The following is a 20,973-nucleotide window of genomic DNA, read 5'->3' as shown; positions in this document are numbered from 1 at the left end:
TGACTGACTGTTTTGTTTGTTTATCCCAATATTCAAATGTTGAAAGTTGATTCTACACCTTAAAATAAATTTAAGCCATTAAATAAAAAACCTGATTTGGTGACAGGTGAATCTCAGCATGACTTTTTATACAACTTCTATCACCTTAATATCCAGAATGGCATTGTTGTAGTGCTTGTCAGGAAAGGATATCCAAATATCCAATATTGACCTACCAATATTATTCAGTTCACATTTATTTCTATTGCACTTTTAAGAATTTCGCACTATGGCAAAGCAGCTTTACATAAAATACATATTAAAGAGATGACAGTCTTACATTTTAAGATATTTCTGATTATGAAATAAATGAAATACATGTTATAATCGTGATTACTTTATTATTTAATTTATTGTCGTCTATTTTTTCCACAATTAAAAGGGAGTGTTCAGCTGAAAATAATCCATATGACTCTTATAAAGAACATGAATTTCAGAATAGGACTGACAGTCTCATACACCATTTCCTGTAATTGCATCTTTCATTAAACTGCGAAAGCAGGTGGGCACCTTTAAAGGTATTGTTTACCCCAAAATGGCCATTTCTTTGTTTCTTCACCCTCAGGCCAAACCTGTATGACTTTCTTTTACAGAACACAGTAGAGGATATTTTGAAGATTGCTGGTAACCAGACAACATTGGCCTCCGTTAATTTCCATTGTTTTGACACAAAACCATTTCTGGAAAAAAAATGTGTGAGAAATATAACATTTTTATATTTGTGAATGTATTGCAATACTCTCAAGTACCACTTAGAGGCACCAAAGAAAAGGAAATGGCATCCGACATTATAATTCACACAGAAAAACTTATGATGTTAGATTTATAACCCTGTGAATTTGAAAAAGCCGACAAAATTATTTTGATTTTTATGTTATGTTAACGCGGCAGATGGTTTGGAATGTAGGCTAGTTATCAGTGCTTGCAACAGATTTGCTGCCTGGCCTGTGCTGGATCACGTTTACTTCAAATTATGTTAAGCATTACTTTTTATATGTACTCACTCCTCTATTTCATGTTTACAATAGCCAGATAAAACTGATTCTGTTAAAGCTAAATGCTAATTTTATTCTTCATTGCTCTTTTCTTTCTCCCCGTGTCGATCTCTCAGCTCTTTCCATGTTTGAGTGAACTATACCTTTAACATTTTGTGTAGGCATCACATTACAAAAGTTGCAGACACTTTTTTTTATTAAATATAAGTGCAATTTGAACAATACAGAAACAGTGATTCATTTAGAAGTGATGCGCTTGAAATATTCGCAGAGAAAGTTTTAACCACAACCTATGAAAAACACCTCAAGTGAAGGTCTGGTGATGTTTTTGGCTCGTCACACTGACATAACATTTACATTTATTCATTTGGCAGACGCTTTTATCCCAAGCAACTTACAAGTAGGAGAGCATGGAACTGATTCCCTTCTAGTTCTAAAATCCACCATTAGAGACTTTTACTCTCAGATACTGTTCCCCCAGTGTTTCATAAGAGGGAAAGTTCATACATGTTTTAGACAAACTCTGTTGTTTTTGTAACCCCACAAGTAGGTTCTGAGACTGCTGTCTTTAAACTTGTTCATCACAGCGGAAGGAATGTATTGAGACAGCTGAGAATAATATTGTCCGATAATGTTCCCCTGGTTCAAAAGTTGGAAAAAAGTCCTGCATGAGCAGGCCTCAAACCAACAAAATGAAATCACATTTCATAAGTTCTGACCACTATCCCACTGAGACATTTGGAACTTACTTACTTCTAGTTCTAAAATCCACCATTATTACAGTGGAAACGGTATCTGACGGCTGAGACTGTTATGGTCAGATACTGTTCCCCCAGTGTTTCAAAAGAGTGAAAGTTCATGCATGTTTTAGACACACTGTTGTTTTTGTGACCCCACAAGCAGGTTCTGAGACTGCTGTCTTTAAACTTGTTCATCACAGCAGTAGGAATGTATTGAGACAACTGCGAATGAGACTGTCAGATAAGGTTCACCTGGTTCAAAAGGGGAAAAAAGTCCTGCATGAGCAGCCCTCTGACCAACAACCTGAAATCATGGGGCACAACCTCTAAACACTATCCCACGAGACACTCTTGTGGCAGGCTTTGGAACTGATTCCCTTCTAGTTCTAATATCCACCATTAGAAAAGAGAAAACGTTATCTGACGGCTGAGACTGTTACTGTCAGATACTGTTCATAAGAGGGAATGTTCATACACGTTTTAACACTCTATCGGGCAAGTTACCATATTTGTCCCGTTTCAGAGTACCAAGAGTGTCAAAATTGCAGTAACTGGCTGCAATGACTGGCTGGTGGGAAAACTGAAGGCATTTTTCTCAGTTTCAGTGTTGGTGTAGTTCTGCACTCTGCCTTTGTAGGGCAGTATAGTAAGTCATACTTTTACTAATAATGCATTAACATAAGGAAATCGTATTTATTAATGCATTGAATGTTGCAACAGGTTTGTATAACATACAGTGATCCAGTGGGATATTTCTTTTACAGTTTGTGTTTATACCTAAAGGGCGTATATTTGTGTTTATTTTTACTGTGAGCCTTATTACTACTAAAATAAGAGGCACCAGCAGTACACAGTGCTATTTTTCACTTATTATTATATATTTACAATTTATGTCACTTTTCTTAGTTATCGATAGATCTAAGTACTTCACCGTCACGGTTTTGAGTGTGTGTTTGTATTCCTAAATGTTCCTAAGTAAAAGAAAAATGTTCCTAAGTAAAATAAAAATAAAATCCTTAATAAGAAAAGAAAAAAAAAGAAAAGAAAAATGTCTATAAATAAATATTATATGAGGTTTATACACTCACCTAAAGGATTATTAGGAACACCTGTTCAATTTCTCATTAATGCAATTATGGTGGTGGTGTAATGGTGTGGGGAATGTTTTCTTGGCACACTTTAGTCCCCTTAGTGCCAATTGGGCATCGTATACATGCCACGGCCTACCTGAGCATTGTTTCTGACCATGTCCATCCCTTTGTGACCACCATGTACCCATCCTCTGAAGGCTACTTCCAGCAGGATAAACCCCATGTCACAAAGCTCGAATCATTTCAAATTGGTTTCTTGAACATGACAATGAGTTCACTGTACTAAAATGGCCCCCACAGTCACCAGATCTCAACCCAATAGAGCATCTTTGGGATGTGGTGGAACGGGAGCTTCGTGCATCCCACAAATCTCCATCAACTGCAAGATGCTATCCTATCAATATGGGCCAACATTTCTAAAGAATGCTTTCAGCACCTTGTTGAATCAATGCCACGTAGAATTAAGGCAGTTCTGAAGGCGAAAGGGGGTCAAACACAGTATTAGTATGGTGTTCCCAATAATCCTTTAGGTGAGTGTATATGTTTTATGGCTTTATTTATATTTTATAAATATGTCATATATTTAAAATATATATATATTTTGGGGAAAAAATTACCACAGTCCAGTCAAGAACCATATATGGTAACTACATTGACCTTGATTTTCAACATCATTTTTTTTTCTTTAAGTCACAAGTTCAAAAGTCTTGTGATAACCTCCAATAACACTCCAGTGTTAAATTTGTAAAATATTGAAAATGTGTGCCCTACAAAAGGTTAAACACTCTCTGTTGTTTTTGTAACCATCACAAATTTAAAGACTGCTGTCTTTGAACATTTTAATCACAGGAGAAGAAATGTATTGAGACAACTGAGAAGGATATTTTTAGGTAAGGCTCCTCTATGTTCAATAGAGAAAACTAGATTACATTGTTGAGGGATTGTTATTCACTGCATTCCCGGATGTCTCTCTTGAATTTAGCGTTTAAATATTAATATAATTAGCCTTAATTTTATTTTGCGAAAACCTGAATTTGACAACCTGACTTTCTTAAAAGTCAATTCATATTAAGTATTTTCCAATATTTAAAAGTAAAACAAAAAATCAAGATCTTGAATTTGATGGATTTTTCAAATTGAAGTCCTGCATAAATGTAATACCATAGTAACTAGTGAACCCAACCTTGCACAAATAAGTAACTAAAATATTTAATATAAACTAAATTAACTAAATTAATACAGAAATCAGGGCTTTAATGAAAAATAAAACAGCAAAAGCACCATGACCACAATATGATGCAATACGAATCCAATAAAGGATAAAAATGAGGGTAAGTGTGTTATTGAACAAGTCCCTGCAGTCTGAAAAGTTTGCAGTTATTGCATATTTTAGGTAATTGTAAGTTAAGAGGGAAAGCACACAGTAGGACACTGATTATATGACACTGAATCACTGCTAAATCAACTCATCTTCTCCAACCGCAGGTGGTAAATTCTGTTTAATTCTTCACGTCATTTAACATCAATTGTGTTTGCACTTTTTGCTCATTGAAGATGTGTAATTTTCTTGTTTAAAGATATAATTATAAATGTTCAAACAGTAGGGGAGAACCTGTAATGTAATGCTCAATAAATGTGATGTTCATAATATGCCCAATGCATTCTCCCTTGCTATTATGTTCCTTTGCAATTCAACCCTCCTGCTTCAATTAGTGATCAATTATTGTTGGTATTCAATGTTTTTTTTTTTTAAACATGTTTTAAAAACTCACCAACAAAGGTTTATAGTTTTGTTTTTGGACAGATTAAATAGAATTATTACAAAAACCAGCAACAATGCTTTATGAAAGGCTTAATAGTTTTAAACAAGCCAAAAAGGGCATATTTTAGCCGCTTAGAAAATATGCCAACCAAGAAAAAGTTCAAACAAGACATTTCATTTACTGACCTACTTTAGCTCTGTTTGAGTTAGAAGTCTGCACTTAAAACCACAGAGGAGCTCTCTGAATAATATTTATTTTTAAAGCAAGCAGCCTTTTAGTTTTATACTGCTGGGTAGTTATTGTTATGCATCTGTGTGTAGCTTTGATCTAACGGCACTCTGATCAAATACACTAAAGGCATTTGGGCTAATAATCGTAATGCTTTTTCTTTTGTCTGTATGACTGATGTTAATTGTTGCAGAAGTAGTGCACACAGCAGGAGGTCGGGAATCATATGAAATTTTCAGCTACCTTTAGAGCAAAAAAAGAGAGAAACTGAAGAAGCAAAAACGCTCCACTAGCCCTGAGCTTCTTTCATTCTTTTGCTTTGCTACGGAGTAAAAATATTTCTACCGATTTATAAATATAATATAAACATGTTTTTACATTATATACAAAAAAGCATTTAGATAACAAAGTAAGATGATACATAACCCTAGACTCTTTGGCCCCAAGATGATTTTTAGTGCATATTATGAAAACATTTTAATGAGTAAATAAAGTGCAAATATGTCTTGGACTGCACTTGTAATCACTTGTTAAAATATAAAAAAATAATTTGTACAAACTTAATTTAAGTATAGAAGTCTTATGGAGAAAAAATCCACTTCCATCTTTTGGCAAAGCAGCAAGTACTAATTTAAGACCACAAAATGAAAAGAACAATTGAAAGGAGGGTAAACTCACTCAGTTCTACATTTTCTAAAAGTTAACTTTTCCATGCACAAAATTTAACTTTTTGAGAACAATTATATTGTACATTTTATAGCTTCTATGGCTGGAATAATAAAACAGCTTTCCCTCATTTCCATTCCCGAATTTATTTGCTATAGACAAATGAGAAGCAAAGAGAGACGAACAGAAATTTAAGGAGATCTATCACAAGTCAGTGGCAACATTGTGATCTTTGTGAAGCATCGTGACCTAGCAAAACTCATTATGTAGCAAAAGTATATTGTTATACATACTAATTATTCTGAACATAAAACCTACAATAACGAGAATAAAAACATGAAAGATGATCAATGTTTTACTTTTATTGAAGATTGATTTGACAAATGTAAATAAGTTTGCTGTATTAAAACAGTTTACTGTTAAATGCATTAACTCTCTGCATTAACTCTAAATGTCGATTGTGCATTTGTTTTATTTTGACATTTTATGTACCTTTATTATACTTTATCTTTATAAAGACATTAGATTCTCTGATTTCAACTTTCAACTGAGTACACTTAAATAGCCTACATCAGATTATAGCAATTAACAATAAAATTGTCAATGTAGTTTATAATAATCATACTTCAGACAATAAGCAAGGTTGTGAAGCATTAGCTTTTTCCTTAAGAAAAATATCTGCCAGAGATTTAAAAAACAGGTTCACTTAAAGGTTTTACATACATTTAAGTTGCATGCCAAACTGATATAATACTTGTAAATCAAGATCTCAAGAAAAGTCTCTTATTTTTGTAAATTCTAAAATATTTGAAAAATACTTATTACATGTGCTTACAAATATAAAAATAGAGGAAAATGCAAGCCCACAAATGTCATCATTTCGTCTCCTTAAACTCTTCTCCTGGATTTAATCCGTAGAACAGAATGTCCCCATTTATTGAGGCCCAAGCCATGCGTGGTGTGGTGAACCTGGCAGCCCAGTCTCCTGTGGGGGACACAACAATAGCCCCTCCACCTCCCTGTACTCTCTCTCTCATGTACTGCAGTGAGGTGTCTGCTGCTACTGTGGCTGATTTCCCTGCAATGGACAAAGCAAACCTTCAAACAGCAATAAACAAAGTTAGCCTAAATGTGGTTGTACTTGAATTTATTCTCTGAGATGACATTTTTTGGAATGCTTCAGTATATGAAACCTGGAGCATTTGATATCGTCTCTATCAGGTCACTTGTAAACAAAATGTTTTTCTTAGAGTTTGCTCATTCCATCACTCATATCAGTTCCAGTAAAGGTAAACTCTGCTTTTATGGTCTATTTATAAGCAACAGAAGATACTATGTTTTGGTTTAAGGACCCGCCTCCCACATGTAAAAATCCAAACACTAGTTTTAATTTGAAGATATGGTTCCGTTTTTATGGAAAGTCCAATAATTAGTAAAATAAAACAAGCGTCTGCAATCAAAACAGAAAGGTTTTTATAACAACAGCCTGCTGACCTCTCCATTCTCCTCTCTCACACACACACACCTCATTATAATCTGCCTACTGTGGCAGCCCATCCGATCTTTTCTTGCCTCACAAACCAATTAAAATGACTGGCAATAGCGGCATCCCGTCACATTTTGGTGCGGTTTGACATTCACTGTGTTCTGTTTACAAAATCTGATAATAATAGCTGCATGTGGGTGAGAGACATAGAAATAAGCAGGACCTTATAAGCTGAAACAAAATGAAAATAACATGAATATAAGAAAACTTACATAATAGGAAACACCAATAAAGGGTTTTATAACATCTGTCCAATTGAAAATATAATCTCATTTGGCTCTGATTTCGTATATATATATATATTCAGTGGATTTTATATATTTCAAGCCTATACTGTGTTTCTCTAGAATTCCCTAGAGTAAAAATTCTCACAAATTATTCAAACAGTAGTAATGAGAATATATTATTCTGGACCTTTCTTAGGATGGCTCACAACAAAATAAATATTCATCATTTACTCACCCTCATATAATTATAATATAACTTCATTCCTTGTAAGATGATACATTTTAAAGAATATTGATGCTGCACTTCTCTCCATACAATGAAAGTAAATGGACTCAGTCTGTAACATTCTGACTTTTGTTATTTATTCATATAGGATTGGAACAACACGAGAGGGGGTTTATCATGAAAGTTTTTAAGCTGCTGAATCATTTGAAGATAAATCTGATTTCAAATTTTTTATTAAAACAAATGTTACTGTCAGTAATAAAATATGTAATGAATCTGAGTTCTGCCACTGGCAGTTCAATGATATATTACATTAAATTACATTAAGACAGGTGACTAGTTTCAACTGCCTTACACTTAATCTTATTTTGCAGTCCTTCACTGTAAATGTGTCTGTGTTATTGATTAACCAGACGTCTTCCTACAAATGGTTACTTGACTTCAAATATTTTTGGAAAGTTGGTGTCCTATTATGTGATGTTATGATTTTAAACAGCAATTTGCCCATCTTCTATCATTATTGTGCATTGGGCTAAACATTTCTCATGAATTTTTTTTATCACACTACAGAACCATTGACTATTAAAAAAGGTCAAAATAAACAGAAATTAGGGCTATGCAATATATCGAAGTTACAGAAATATCACAAATCTGCATATTGCTAAATTCAAATGGTAATAGGATAATCAAAGTTTTAGGCTGATGCAAATACATTAGCAGAAAAACCAGTACGGGAATTTTACTAGAAACTAGTATGGAAAAGTGTGCATACTTTGATTTGTGGAAGTTGATCAACAATCAGAATGAGACACATATACTTCTCGTATAATTTTTGTTTTTTAAAAAGCCTAAATATAATAAAATTCAATCTGATTTTACAAAAAAATCTTACAAATGATTTTATTTGAATAATTTTTTTTTATAAAATATGATCGTATCGCATATACAATTGTTCTTAAATACCGGGCAGCCCTAAAATAAATGTTTATCGAATACATACATTCATACATATATACATACATATATAAAAAAATGTTGATATTGAAAAAGAATGGCCATTTAATGCATTAACTCTCCAAACAAAAAAAAGAATAGTCATTTTCCAAAATGGATTAATCACAAAATTCATTAAGAGAAGCAAATATGTGCCCTTAATACATCTCTACAAGTAAACAAGCGTGCATGTACACTCACACCCTCATGAGGATTAGTGTGAAAGTCTCATACCTTGCTCCATATGAAAGAGAATTAATCTGGCTAAGGTGACTTTGAGGATAGACTCTCCGTGTCCAGTGCAGGACACCGCGCCACTTCTGTTGTCTGCATAGCCACCAGATCCTTATCACACAGAAAGACAGCAGGACAGAGCGAGTCAGGCCTAATATGTGTTACCTCAGGAGAAAACACTCAGACAATCGAGAATTGATCACAGTTGACACCTTCAAACCAAAAAGGCTCATTCAACCGATGCTCTGCTTCAACGTGAATGCTGCCGGGACGCTGACATTATCCGTGACCTCTATCTTTCATCTGGCTCACCTATAACCGGAGAATCGCCGACCCTTCCCACCATCTTGTTTCGTATTCCTCCCGTGGACGTAGCACACGCCACATTACCGAGAGAGTCCAAAGCCACTGCACCAACCGTATCATGTGCACTGTAATAAAATGTATAAAAAAATATATCATTGAAGGTTGAATAATGAAAGGATTAGCTTCAGATCTATAATTTTATGGTCTCAGACATGGTATTTTCTGAAGGTACTTTGAAGAGCATTATTATTCATCACGCTCAAATGTGCCTCCAGCTCTGTTCCTCTTTCACATAGACTCAGATAGAATTCAATTTAGCACATGACATTTATAATCTAGTGAATAAAGAAAAACGTAAAAGCCTCCGACTAGCATCTAAAGTTAGCTTCCGTGCACTTACTTTAGTTTCTTTTGGGTTTCTCAGTCAAACAACAAAAAGCACCATCCTTCTGATGTGGGAGAAGTACGCCAGCTAATGACAGCCTCACACATGCTTTTAAGAGTGCCTGCACACCTCAAATTGACTCACCATCATCTGCCTGTCAACAAAGGAAGTGAAGAAAGAAAAGTGCCCTTTGCTTCTCTAAATCACTGCGCTACTCCAGAAAAGCACACTCGGAGCGATTGCCGAGAGTGCCGTATCAGTGTTGATGTTCGACAGACGTACGCTAAAGAAAACAACACGATTCTTATGATCTGCGCATCAGTCTTCCTCGCCAGTTCACTTTAAAGGAAATAAGACAGACAGCCCAATGTGGGATGAACAGAGGCCCTTGTATTTCACAGGCTTTATATTCCATGAAGCTCTTATTAGAGCACCAGTGCCGTGGAAAACAACCAAGTGTTATGAGTTTGAGGACGCCGGATCAAGGTGAAATTAAAGAAAACAGCCTCCGTGTCGCTCCGCCTTGGGAGAAATGGGGGAGCGAACGCGCTCCTGGTGGAGAATATTCGTCTGAAGCAGCTGGCGAGGAATCACTTGTCAGGTTTCAGAAGCGAGGTATCAATCATTTTTGACAGGCGCTTGATTGCTCTTTTAAATCACCAGCGATGTCTGGATCTCGCACGCCGGTTCAGGTGAAAACGACGTTTAAAGGCAGCTTGACGGTGGACCATATTTCACACTTCAAAGTGATAGGCTAGTTTTGCAGTAAATCTTTGCACATCCATAAACAACCTAATGAAGTGTGCCGACGCTGAAATGAGTTGGTAAAGTTCTCATCCCGTAGAACAGATGTTTATCTTAACTTTGCCAAATACAGAGACGCAGCAAAGCATTTGAGACAACTCGCATTTGATCAGAATTTCTGCATGTACTGTGGCCATTTTAGTCAAGTTGAATTTCAACATGAACAACCCTCAGAAATGACATTAACGACAACATTAAAGAGTGAAGATAAGAGAGAATGCAAAGACATGTGGCAAAATCTGGCTTATTCCCAGTTATTTTAGTATATTAAAAAATACAATTTTGAAAGGGTTTTTGTATATTGAAATCAAATAAAATATTGGCCTCAAAATTATTATGGAGAAAATTACCAAAAATAAACTGAAGTAAGTTTAAAGCACTAATATTTTTATAAACAAAACTAAAACGAATTATTCTTAAATAGCAAGATTAAATAAACAAATTAATAATATAATGACAAAAGCATAATACTAAGTCATATTGATACTAACAAAAAATTAAGTTACTAATAAAAACAAAATCAGAATTAAAATAACTCTGTATATTCAATCATATGTAAAACAATTGTATTGTTTTGTTTAAACATAAATATGATTTTTTCGTCATTTTGACCCATTTGTCTTGTTTAAAATGTCTGCAATGTCTGCAAATAAAAACTATATTTTCATTTGGAAGAAATGTTGTCAGCTCCAGTATGAAAAAAAAATATTATTTTACTTCAACACATGCTGATTAAAAAGTACCTTCAGAACAACTGAATTTTTTTTATCTGTGGATGTACAATACAGTCAACATACAGTTCACTAAAAATTATATTAAAATGTACCTTAAAAGGTGCTCATTTTCTATGTAAAAATAGCTTTACCAATCACAGACTAATATGCTGAGACTTTCAGATTTACATTTATGTATTTGGCACATGCTTTTATCCAAAGTGACTTACATCATTGATTTGCATTATCTTCCTGTTCGTTTTAATGTCATGAGCTGGAAATCATTTCCAAAGGCTTTAGTCCAGTTTGATACCCACTGTGTGAATTGGGACCACTGACACGCCGATAACTGTAGTTATATAACAGCACGGTGCAACCAGAGGGAAGCTGTATAATCACCTAAATAAAGGTGGAGGATAATTGAGTTCTAGGGGCTGCGGGTTAAAAAGCCCACTGGCTGTGTAACAGGGTGAACAGAGTCAGGCTATCAATAATGAAGCCACAGCAGGGAAGGATGAAAGACTGTAGCTCAGCCAACTGTCACTTAGCACCTCCACAGCACTATTTTTGCAGACTCCCTCGGGAGCAGGGGTTACACCCTGCCACGGCCCTGACTCCACCACCACTCAACGCTCAGCCTGGGGAAGTGAAGGTGAGAGGTAAGGCTGCTTTGCTGTTCCCGTACAGCTCTATAAGTGAACTGCATGAAAGCCACGGAGAATGACCCGAGATTTAAATGGGGCAGCATGTGTATGTGTTCTGCTGTGCTACAACCACATTACTCCGAACGTAAAAAAATATGCAGCTATAGTTGAAAGTCACTGGTATAAAGGTAAAAAAGACAAATGAAAGATAACTTACAACAATAAAAAAAATATTGTATATTCATGTTTTGTTACATTTGTTTGATTTCGTCCACTCATAATGGTTTTAATGGTTGAGTCATAAATGTTACAGTATGTTTTTAAAGCACTCTCAGATAAAAGGAAATTCAATTTCTCCAATATGACCCTTTTAAAAGACCATTACTTCCAAAACACGACATAAAAACATAAAAAAAAGCACTTTATGAAGGGTTTGTGGGATTGCTCAAGATGCTGTTGTCAATTTAATCTAAATGGAAGGTCAAGATCAGCCTCCAGATCAACCGTGTGTGGGAACTGGCAAATGGAAAACATTGTAAACCACACAAAAAATGAAGGCCGACAAACGGCACAGTCCAACAACAACCGTTAAATTACCCACCATTGTAAATTGAAGAGCTCTTTGACGCCAACTGCATACTTCTTGTAGTGTTCCCATTCCTCACGCTCCCTCTCTGTAACCAAATCATGAACTGCTGGGAAACCAATGCGTTCAGCAAACATGTTTGCCCCTCTATCCGTCAACATGACATGATCTGTCTGATTTAAAAAACATTTAAAAAGACATATTAGCCCTCTGAAAGCTTCAACATGAAGAGATCATTTCTTGTGTGTGTGTACTGTAGTGTTAAATATAAAGCTTATCTGGCATCTTAATGTAATGATACCTGTGCATACAGTAAATTATACTTGTCTGCCATGAATAATCTTATCTGGACAAAATTTACTGTGCACAGAGGTAGAACCATAGCTCAATGAGGTAAAAACTTGGAAATGAGTCAAGGAGCCCGCTTGGGCCCTTGCGCAGATTAAATAATGTTTCGTTTAAAGCAAGACAACATAAAAAAAAATGACTGAACAATTCAAGATGCCAATAAGATGACAGCACCACGAGACACTCTTCCCTTTCACAGGAGACACTTCTGATTTAAACTGGTGTTCCACAACTTAAAAAGCAGTAATGTATTATTTAAAACTAAAATTTGGGTTAAATAGTACAGTAAATACAGATGTGCTTTAATGCAGATGATACAAATTAAAATCACCCTTCAGATCTATACTTTGTATTGGTTTACAATACACAAAAATCAGGTATTGAGGAAGTAAATATAGAATCAGTGTTCAAAACCTTCTTACCTTACGTTGATTCACAGTAACCTTAGAATAATTATTTAGAATTGATACCATGATTTTGCGATATATGTCATCAGTTTGTCAAAACACATAAACAAAACTTTGTAAATCTGTAAATTTTACAATAGATGTGCAAAATGGTTGAATGTATTGTATTACTGGTTCTGTACATGTGCATTTGCTGCATCTTGGTTCTTGGTATTAACTAGTTAATTATCAACAAACATAAAATACAAAAGAGAAAAATTAGGGTATAGAACATACAACTTAAATTTAATATTCAGTTTGAACATCAACACATGGAAGTGTGTATAATGTCTTTTATAATACAATGTAATATCTGTATAAATCTCTGCAAAACATCACACTAGATTAGACCATAACTCTGGTTTGGTAAGTTTTAAATATTAAAGTGGTTATTAATGTGATTTTTCTTTGTCAAATGCTGTGCATTTTAGAAGCACAAGGCAGAGCATGAGGTCAGTGAATCCTGATCGCAGCATTGATCAAGACCTGATGAATTTTTAATACTGACTATTAAAGAGATCTGCCAATCTACTGTAAGGCCAAGGTCTTTTGGGGCAGTCAAGACAGGTGCTGAAGCAAATCAATTCTCATGTTTTCCAGGGGTTTTGTTTCCTCAGTGTCCACCCGCTTGCAAGGTGAACTCGGTGTATTCAAAGTGAAAGGGAGTCGTTGAGCGTTCAAGTATTTGGGTATTTAATCCCACACTTAAAAATGCATGAATGCATTAGACGCAAAATATCAAATGTATTGCTATCATGCGTTTGCAGATGATGGACCTTTCCAAAGCTAACTTCACTTTTCTTAACTATTTGTAGCATTACTTTTTAAACATCATACGTATGTTAAACAGAAATATATACATTTAATGCAAGTGAATAAATCAATTATATATATTTGTTTAAAACAAATATGCTTCTCTTGGGTTCTTGAATGTACTGTACTGCACAATGAATATGAGAAAATGACATGTTGTCAGTCTAAAGTAATTGCTCTTTTGTTGTAAGTTTCTCATTCTTTTAAAGATAGCGCAAGTTCTACAAGATGACAACGTGGTTGCAGAAGCAGATTCTTTACCATTAAACCTGATAATAATGTTGTACTGCAAGTACTTGTGCTGTACCTTTCCTTCCAGTGCCTCAGTGTAAAATGTGTCAAATTCAACTCTCCCTCTTGTGTATAAAATACTATATAAATAAAAGTATGAATAGAAAAAAACAGACTCCTAATTTTATGATTATAGACTTTTAGGAACTGCGCGGGGAGATAAAGCACTGCATCTCAGCTCTATCTGTGCCATTACAAAGAGCACAGATTGAAATCAATCTGAAAATCAGCCAGCATTCATTTCCCTTTGAGTCTGTCATCACAAAACTGCTGAAGAAATTGCAAGGTAAAGCTGTGTAGGCAAAGAAAAACCTGAACCCACAGAGGTGCGATATATCTCCTCACCTTTGAAGTCAGCACCATTTAATCTGTGCCAAGAAAAGAGGAACAAAATTAGGCCATTTCCAGTCGGCTTTTACATTAAATCTTCAGAGATATCCCCACAACGGCCTCTCCTGATACAGCAGATAATAATCTCCGGTCTCTCATTCCCTTGCGAATTGACTGTGACTTTCACTTATAGAAATTTTCCATTTTTACAGTGATAATGTATTGTTTGTATGCTGACAATTAGTGAATTAAGATTTACAACAATAACTGTATTTACAATGTAAAAATTGACATATACCTTTTCCATCACAGCACGTGCCAGACTAACAGGGTTAGCTATGTTTCTCACAGACGAAATGGCTCCAGTGGCAAGTGTCTTCCCATCCATGATAATACTGTCCAGCTCCACTTCTCCATCAGTATTTAGTACTGCTCCATGACCTACACAAGTCAAGAAAGCTTTTACAATCTAAATCTGAATCTCCAAATATCTGCAAAGATGCCTGCTCTACTGAACCAGATCCCTACAAACATTAAAAGATTAATACAAATACAGATAGACATAAGGACAAACAGTACAAAACAACGATAAAGACAAATATTATAGCTTGTTTTAGATGTAATGCAATGCGTATACACGATTTAAAGTTAAAAAACGATGTAATGTGCTTTTGTATCTCCTCTTTGCCCGACTCTCTGAAACGCGCAGATTTTTTACGGAGCTCATCGCTATGAAAAGAAAGGTGTGCTATGATTGGCTAGTTAACCGGTGGGAAGTGATTGGTCGAATACTCCAATTGTGTGACGGAAATGTAACGCTTCTTAACATATTTGGAACATAAGGTTCAAAAGCAATTGTACTGACAGGTACGCTCACCTTACTTGCGTATACATTTGGGCCGTCTTAGTCAAATCAAACCACTAACTGACGTAGATTTGTGGGGGTGTGGTTACACAAGGTGTTTCAGGCAGGTATGGTTGAGCATTCGTTTTTGATAGAATGTATCTTTTGTTTAGACACTTTACATGTCTAATACATGTACAGGCAACTTTTATCACATTTAAGACATGCATTTGCACTATATGACCCCTTTAACAAAAAATGTCCTTTACAATACTGACAAACGACAAATGGCATCAACTAAAGTGTGCATTGTTAAAAGTCAGAAGACATTAAAGCTTGATACACTATAGGAAGAAACACAACGCAGGAGTAATCCAACATCACAAATCTCTCGTCCTTACAGTATCTCTGTCATGGAAGCCCACACCAGCAGCCTGTTTCCCTGACATACTCATGACTGTTATCAACTCTGATGTCTACCTCTTAGCACTCTCAACAGGATTGTATTAGTCATCTATTGATCAGTCTTCGCCTCCGGCTACCCCAGTGTTTCAAATGATCCTCTGATGAGCTGCTGAAAGTGCAGTTCGGATATGAAAAGGATCAGCCGTTTCACTTATGGTGGCAGTTAGCCATCACAAATGAGATTGACACCGACAGGCCGGGTGTGTTAATGAAGTGTCTTGTTTTGCTCCTGCTTTCCTTTGTGTAATCTGATCATGATTTGAGAACCTCTCACCTTACTCTCTAGATGATCATTAACAAAGTGTCAGGGGGTGTGCCGAAATACTTTCCCATATGGAGCCTAGATGAAGTCTCAGACAAAACACTGAATGTGCACTTTCTCTGTTTACAAGAAGAGTGTTCGTCATTGGTATTCTACAAAAAAGTTCAAGGACGAAATTGAGTACAGTTCGAATAGCATAGCATCTCCACTCTGCATCTCTGTTTGGTTTAACAGAATGGTTTTGGTATCCATTTCTGCCCTTACGCAAAGAAAATATATTTTACTTTATATTAACCACATTTGAGAAGAGTAAAGTTTAAACATATTGGTATTGACATGGTCTTCGGTCTGCTATGCTCTGCAAAATGATGCTAATGCATAATTTGGATACTACGTTGTCTCAACCAATGTTTTTAAGTTGAGACAACGAACACTCTATTGGGTGAATTTATAAACTCTTTGAGACAATCAAAACTTAATAGTTGAGTGAACAAACATAGATAGTGCAAGTTGTGTCAACTTAAAAATATACGTTGAAACAACTAATTGGCAAAATATTTTTTTACAGTGTGTGATTATAAATCATTGAATAATACTTGAAAATATATAGAACAATACATTGCTACTATATTACAAGATTACATTATGTTAAATAATAGCCTAGATAAGGAAGCAGCAGCTTTCATATATAAAAAAATACAAGTATTTGGTTCCAATATGAATTAATTATTACATTATATTATGCAGTATATGCCCATATGTCTTTGTTGTCGCATAGGTAACGTAGACTTATTCTCTAGGTTCTACACATTTCCTCTCTCTTGGTTGTTTATTACATATTTTGCCTAGTCTGATTCAGCTTCCGCTCCATTCAAGCATGCTTTTAATACCTTGGTAAATTTATTTATTACACAATTTCCCTGATGTCCCCTCAAATCAGCACAGAAAATGTCTGTAGATGACATCTGGGCCTATTTATGAGCAAAACGAACCTGCATCAAACACAGGGTCGTCTTCCAAACACCTAACAGCTTTTTCCACAGCGTCGAGAGCGCTGCCTCCATTCTCAAGGACAGCATGGCCTGTCCACACGGCAGACTTGACTCCAGCCACCGACGCTTCGGCTAATGCGTCCGGTATAGCCCACGCTCCGCCGTGCACCACAATTGCAGTCTTCATCCACAGTCTTCCTCTGGCCCTATGAGGAAATAAATGCGCATGTGCTGTCAGCAGAGCTGGTACATTTTAATGCATTGCCCTTGGACTGTACCGAGCTGTGTAATTTATTCAGATGAACACTGACAGAGTGGGTAAATGCAACTTTCACAGCTCATCTCCATGAGGGTGGATGCGGTTGTTTACGGCAAACCTGTTTTCAGGCTCCTGTCATGTTTACTCAGGCTCCATTAAAGTGAGGTCTCCGAGAGTTATAGTATGAAAGAAGCAATTCCGTTTGCTTTACCTGAAACAACTACTTTCATATGTTTGACAAAACAAGAAGGCGCCAGCACTAAATGAACAACCTCAAAAATGTAGCCATAATCTCAAATAAAACAACGTTACTGCATATGAGCCCAATGAAACAAAAGGACAAAAACGTGCAATGTGTTACATGGGTAAATTCATTTATTATGTGGTTTATAATAGCAATAGTAATTGTCTTGTGTTATTACTTTAAGTTATTGTTTCATTTTGGCAGGAACTTTGGTCCCCTAAGCAAAGGCAGGGACTGTACAATAAAGATACACTGAGTAGATTAGTAGAAATACTTGTGGACTTTGGTGAATGATATAAGAGCACTTTGTAACTTAAAGGGATAGTTCAACCAAAAATGAAAATGAAAAAATGTCATCATTTACTTACCAGAGAAAGATACTTGGAAGCCAAAACAGATCTCGCCCCCCATTGACTCCCAAAGTAGGAAAGAAGACTTTATATTGTTTTGTTGAACACAGAAGAAGACATTTTGAAGAATGTAGGGCAGCAGTTCTGATGCACTTTTGATAACCATTGTATTTTTTCCTACTATGGGAGTCAATGGGGTGCGAGATCTGTTTGGTTATAAGCATTCTTCCAAATATCTTTCTCTATGATTATCAAAACACAGAAATGTATCCAAATTTGGAACAACTCGAAGGTGAGTAAATGATGACAGAATTTTCATTTTTGAGTGAACTATCCCTTTAAGTTACATACTGCTTGCTCCATGGCCGACTTCTAAATGTGCTCATATGACGTTTAAATAACTTTATATCGGTAAATAATACTTCGAGTATTTGAGTGGGATCAAGTTAAACTGCTGCGGGCGCATTTCTCTCTGATCTTGACGAACTCTGTCGACCACTGCAGTGCATTGAAAAGCATAAACTACCAGACGATTTTCCCCCCAAAACATGTATATATAGTTTAGTTTAAGTGCTTATGTCAGCAATCTGTGACGTTATGTCATCCAAGCCGTTTACGAAACAAAGAAAACACTTGTAGCACGAGTTTCAACTATAAACCGGAAATAAATGTGTCACTTATCGAAACGCATCGGAATTAGACATCGGATGCGAGAAAGTTGGTTAGTATTATAAACAATTAAAGATGTACTCACTTGTTTTCAGCGTGACAACTGGATTAGCAGTTGATCAAAATGTATCTTCTGTTGCTTGTAGCCTAGCCTCCGTACCTACGGTACATTAGGTTACGCGATGGGTTCCGTTTTTGAGCAAGAGCTGACCTGAGACCTGTAAGATTTACCTATCATTTATCATGTTCATGTTAAACTCATAGACAGAAGCCAAGTGACGGTCTGTGAGGCATGGTTGAAATGAAAGGTGCTGAACTTGAAATGAACTTGCATTATCAGCATGGTTACCTTGGTTGAAGGCTTTGAAAATATACTGTAATACGCGTTTACTGTGTCAATATACTAAACCATTTCATATTTATTTGAAAATATATAAATATTGTTTATTTATTGCAATATATTGAATAATACAAAAGGAATTGTTTCATATTTAAATCAATTGAAGCCTTTTGGTTCCAATATATAGAAATAATAAATAGCAACAGATATTCCGAATATACAGTATCACCGTATATTTTTGTTTCATAAGTAGTACCTATAAAAGTTTAGTTATTTTACTTTAATTGAGAAACAGACTGGATATAAAAACAACTTATTCATTGTAAACCAATCATTATTAAGGTTATTGTTAAGTTAGTGACTTGTAAATAGATGTGTTTGTTACAATCAGCAAAAAAATGTGTTTGTTTTACAAGGAATTAACAGGCAAATACGTTTTTGGGCTGAGCTTGGCTGTTCTCGCTTCTGAAGTTAAACTGTAAGAAAATACATTAAAGAGGCAAGAGTCCAAAGAGCACTTATTAACCCAATCTCATTGGGTTAATGATGAATTAAAGCATCATATTTCTTCTAGTGGGTCTTACTCATTGATCTTGGTGTTGCTCATGCATTTAAGAAGACAACTGGGAGATCAAACACTTAAGCTATGGATTCCTTATTTAGATGTGGTTTGCGACTAATGAGAAGGGAAACACTAGCTGTTGTTTGTCCCTGAAAATGATAGCAAGTTCATTTCCCTTTCTGCCACACTGCAAAACAAATGGCAGACACTCCCATTGACTTGCACTGTGTGATGTATGGGAAGGTATATACTCGGTGATGTATTGCCCACCACTCACCAATTCATTTGCACCTGCGAACCATTTGTTTCTTAGAATCAATGACACATATTTCTACAAACATCCTGTATGTTGTGCATTTGTGGCAATTACATTTATCGGATTCCCTCTCCACAATTGAATGAGAAAAATGGCAGCCACTACCTCTGATTGGTTTAAGCTTCTGGGATTTTAGCAATGTCGTTCATCTGAGTATAGCCATTCATCATTTACATCTTTGTTTTGTCTTAGTTTTACAATATAGTCCATTTGTTATTTTCATTCAGATGCTCAGTATTCCATGTGTAGCACACAATAGGTCACAAACTGTACTTTTGACTAGAGTGATGATGATCTCAACTGGGTGCCAAATGGTATTGAATCTGTGGGAAAGAGGGCATAATGTACTGTAGCTCAAGGATTACATTCTGCAAACTGAATCTATTATGTTTAGGATTCCTCACACCGGGTGCCTACATTGGAGAATAAAAAATGATAATACTCATGCTATAAATTCAGAGGACAAGTTGGAACTTATATCATTTGAAAACATTATTGAATTACAATCTCTGTGGTTTCCTTATTTTACCACAAACTCAATTTTCGGATGTAGATTTAGTGTGTGGGTAGTTTACTGAGGGTTTTGATATAAAATTTGTATTCAGATTTATTCAGAACACATTGTTTTGTATACCGGAATACCTCAGCTGCCTTTTATCTCGGTAAGGGTCCTCAAAAGACAGGACCCTTCTAGCATTGTATACAAGTTTGATGGGAAGCAAAATTAGTTATTCTTAATTGATAACAAAAAGGTCTCTGAGTGGAATAAGTTGGATGAAATAACTGCTGCTGAAATTAAGAAGCCCTGTGGTTAAAAAAAGCTATTTCAATAAATAATGTAATGGCTTTTATATACTCATTTTTTTGCCCACAGGCCCTTATTAAACTTTCCTTTACAAGGGAGCTCACAGTGGAACTTATTGTGGATGACAAAGGGTTTTGACTTGTCTTAGTACAGCAGACATTTTATTTAACCCTGCCTGCATACAGTCATATGGCCAGGGGGAGTGGCAGCCATTTTCAGCCGGGTCTTTACTGTTGTGATGCATTTTCCTAACATTGTCTCTCAAAATTTTCCTCTAAGCACACAAATGTTCTTTTCTAAAGAGCTTTATAAATCTTTACATTAACAGCGGCAAACATATTGGCGCCACCACACATGCAATAATATAGTTGTTCTCACAAAATCTTAAATGAAGTTAATTTTCCTTACCCTATTGGCAAGGTTTTGTTATATTTTGAGCATATACATGCCA

General features: G+C 35.6%; 1 protein-coding gene across 1 annotated transcript; it reads right to left on the bottom strand.

The window, feature by feature from the left end:
* Positions 1-5,869: 5,869 nt before the first annotated feature.
* Positions 5,870-18,695, bottom strand: si:dkey-103j14.5 (isoaspartyl peptidase/L-asparaginase). The gene is made up of 7 exons (XM_056761306.1): positions 18,585-18,695; positions 16,978-17,183; positions 14,713-14,855; positions 12,202-12,359; positions 9,061-9,179; positions 8,749-8,859; positions 5,870-6,600 (listed from the first exon to the last, which is right to left on the bottom strand). The coding sequence occupies exons 2-7, from the start codon at positions 17,162-17,164 to the stop codon at positions 6,398-6,400; spliced, it is 921 nt and encodes a 306-aa protein (XP_056617284.1). The 5' UTR covers positions 17,165-17,183; positions 18,585-18,695; the 3' UTR covers positions 5,870-6,397.
* Positions 18,696-20,973: the final 2,278 nt, after the last annotated feature.

This window comes from Triplophysa dalaica, chromosome 11 (assembly GCF_015846415.1).
Source record: "Triplophysa dalaica isolate WHDGS20190420 chromosome 11, ASM1584641v1, whole genome shotgun sequence".
Lineage (NCBI taxonomy): Eukaryota > Metazoa > Chordata > Actinopteri > Cypriniformes > Nemacheilidae > Triplophysa > Triplophysa dalaica.
Note: the sequence above shows the minus strand (reverse complement) of the source record. Positions and strands in the feature narration are given on the sequence as shown.

Coding starts and splice junctions, on each gene's coding strand:
- si:dkey-103j14.5 (XM_056761306.1), bottom strand. CDS start 17,164: ATGAAGACTGCAATTGTGGTGCACGGCGGAGCGTGGGCTATACCGGAC. Junction 14,856..16,977: donor CGACCCTGTGTTTGATGCAG/GTTCGTTTTGCT, acceptor TGACTTGTGTAG/GTCATGGAGCAGTACTAAAT. Junction 6,601..8,748: donor TCTCTTTCATATGGAGCAAG/GTATGAGACTTT, acceptor TGTCCATTGCAG/GGAAATCAGCCACAGTAGCA.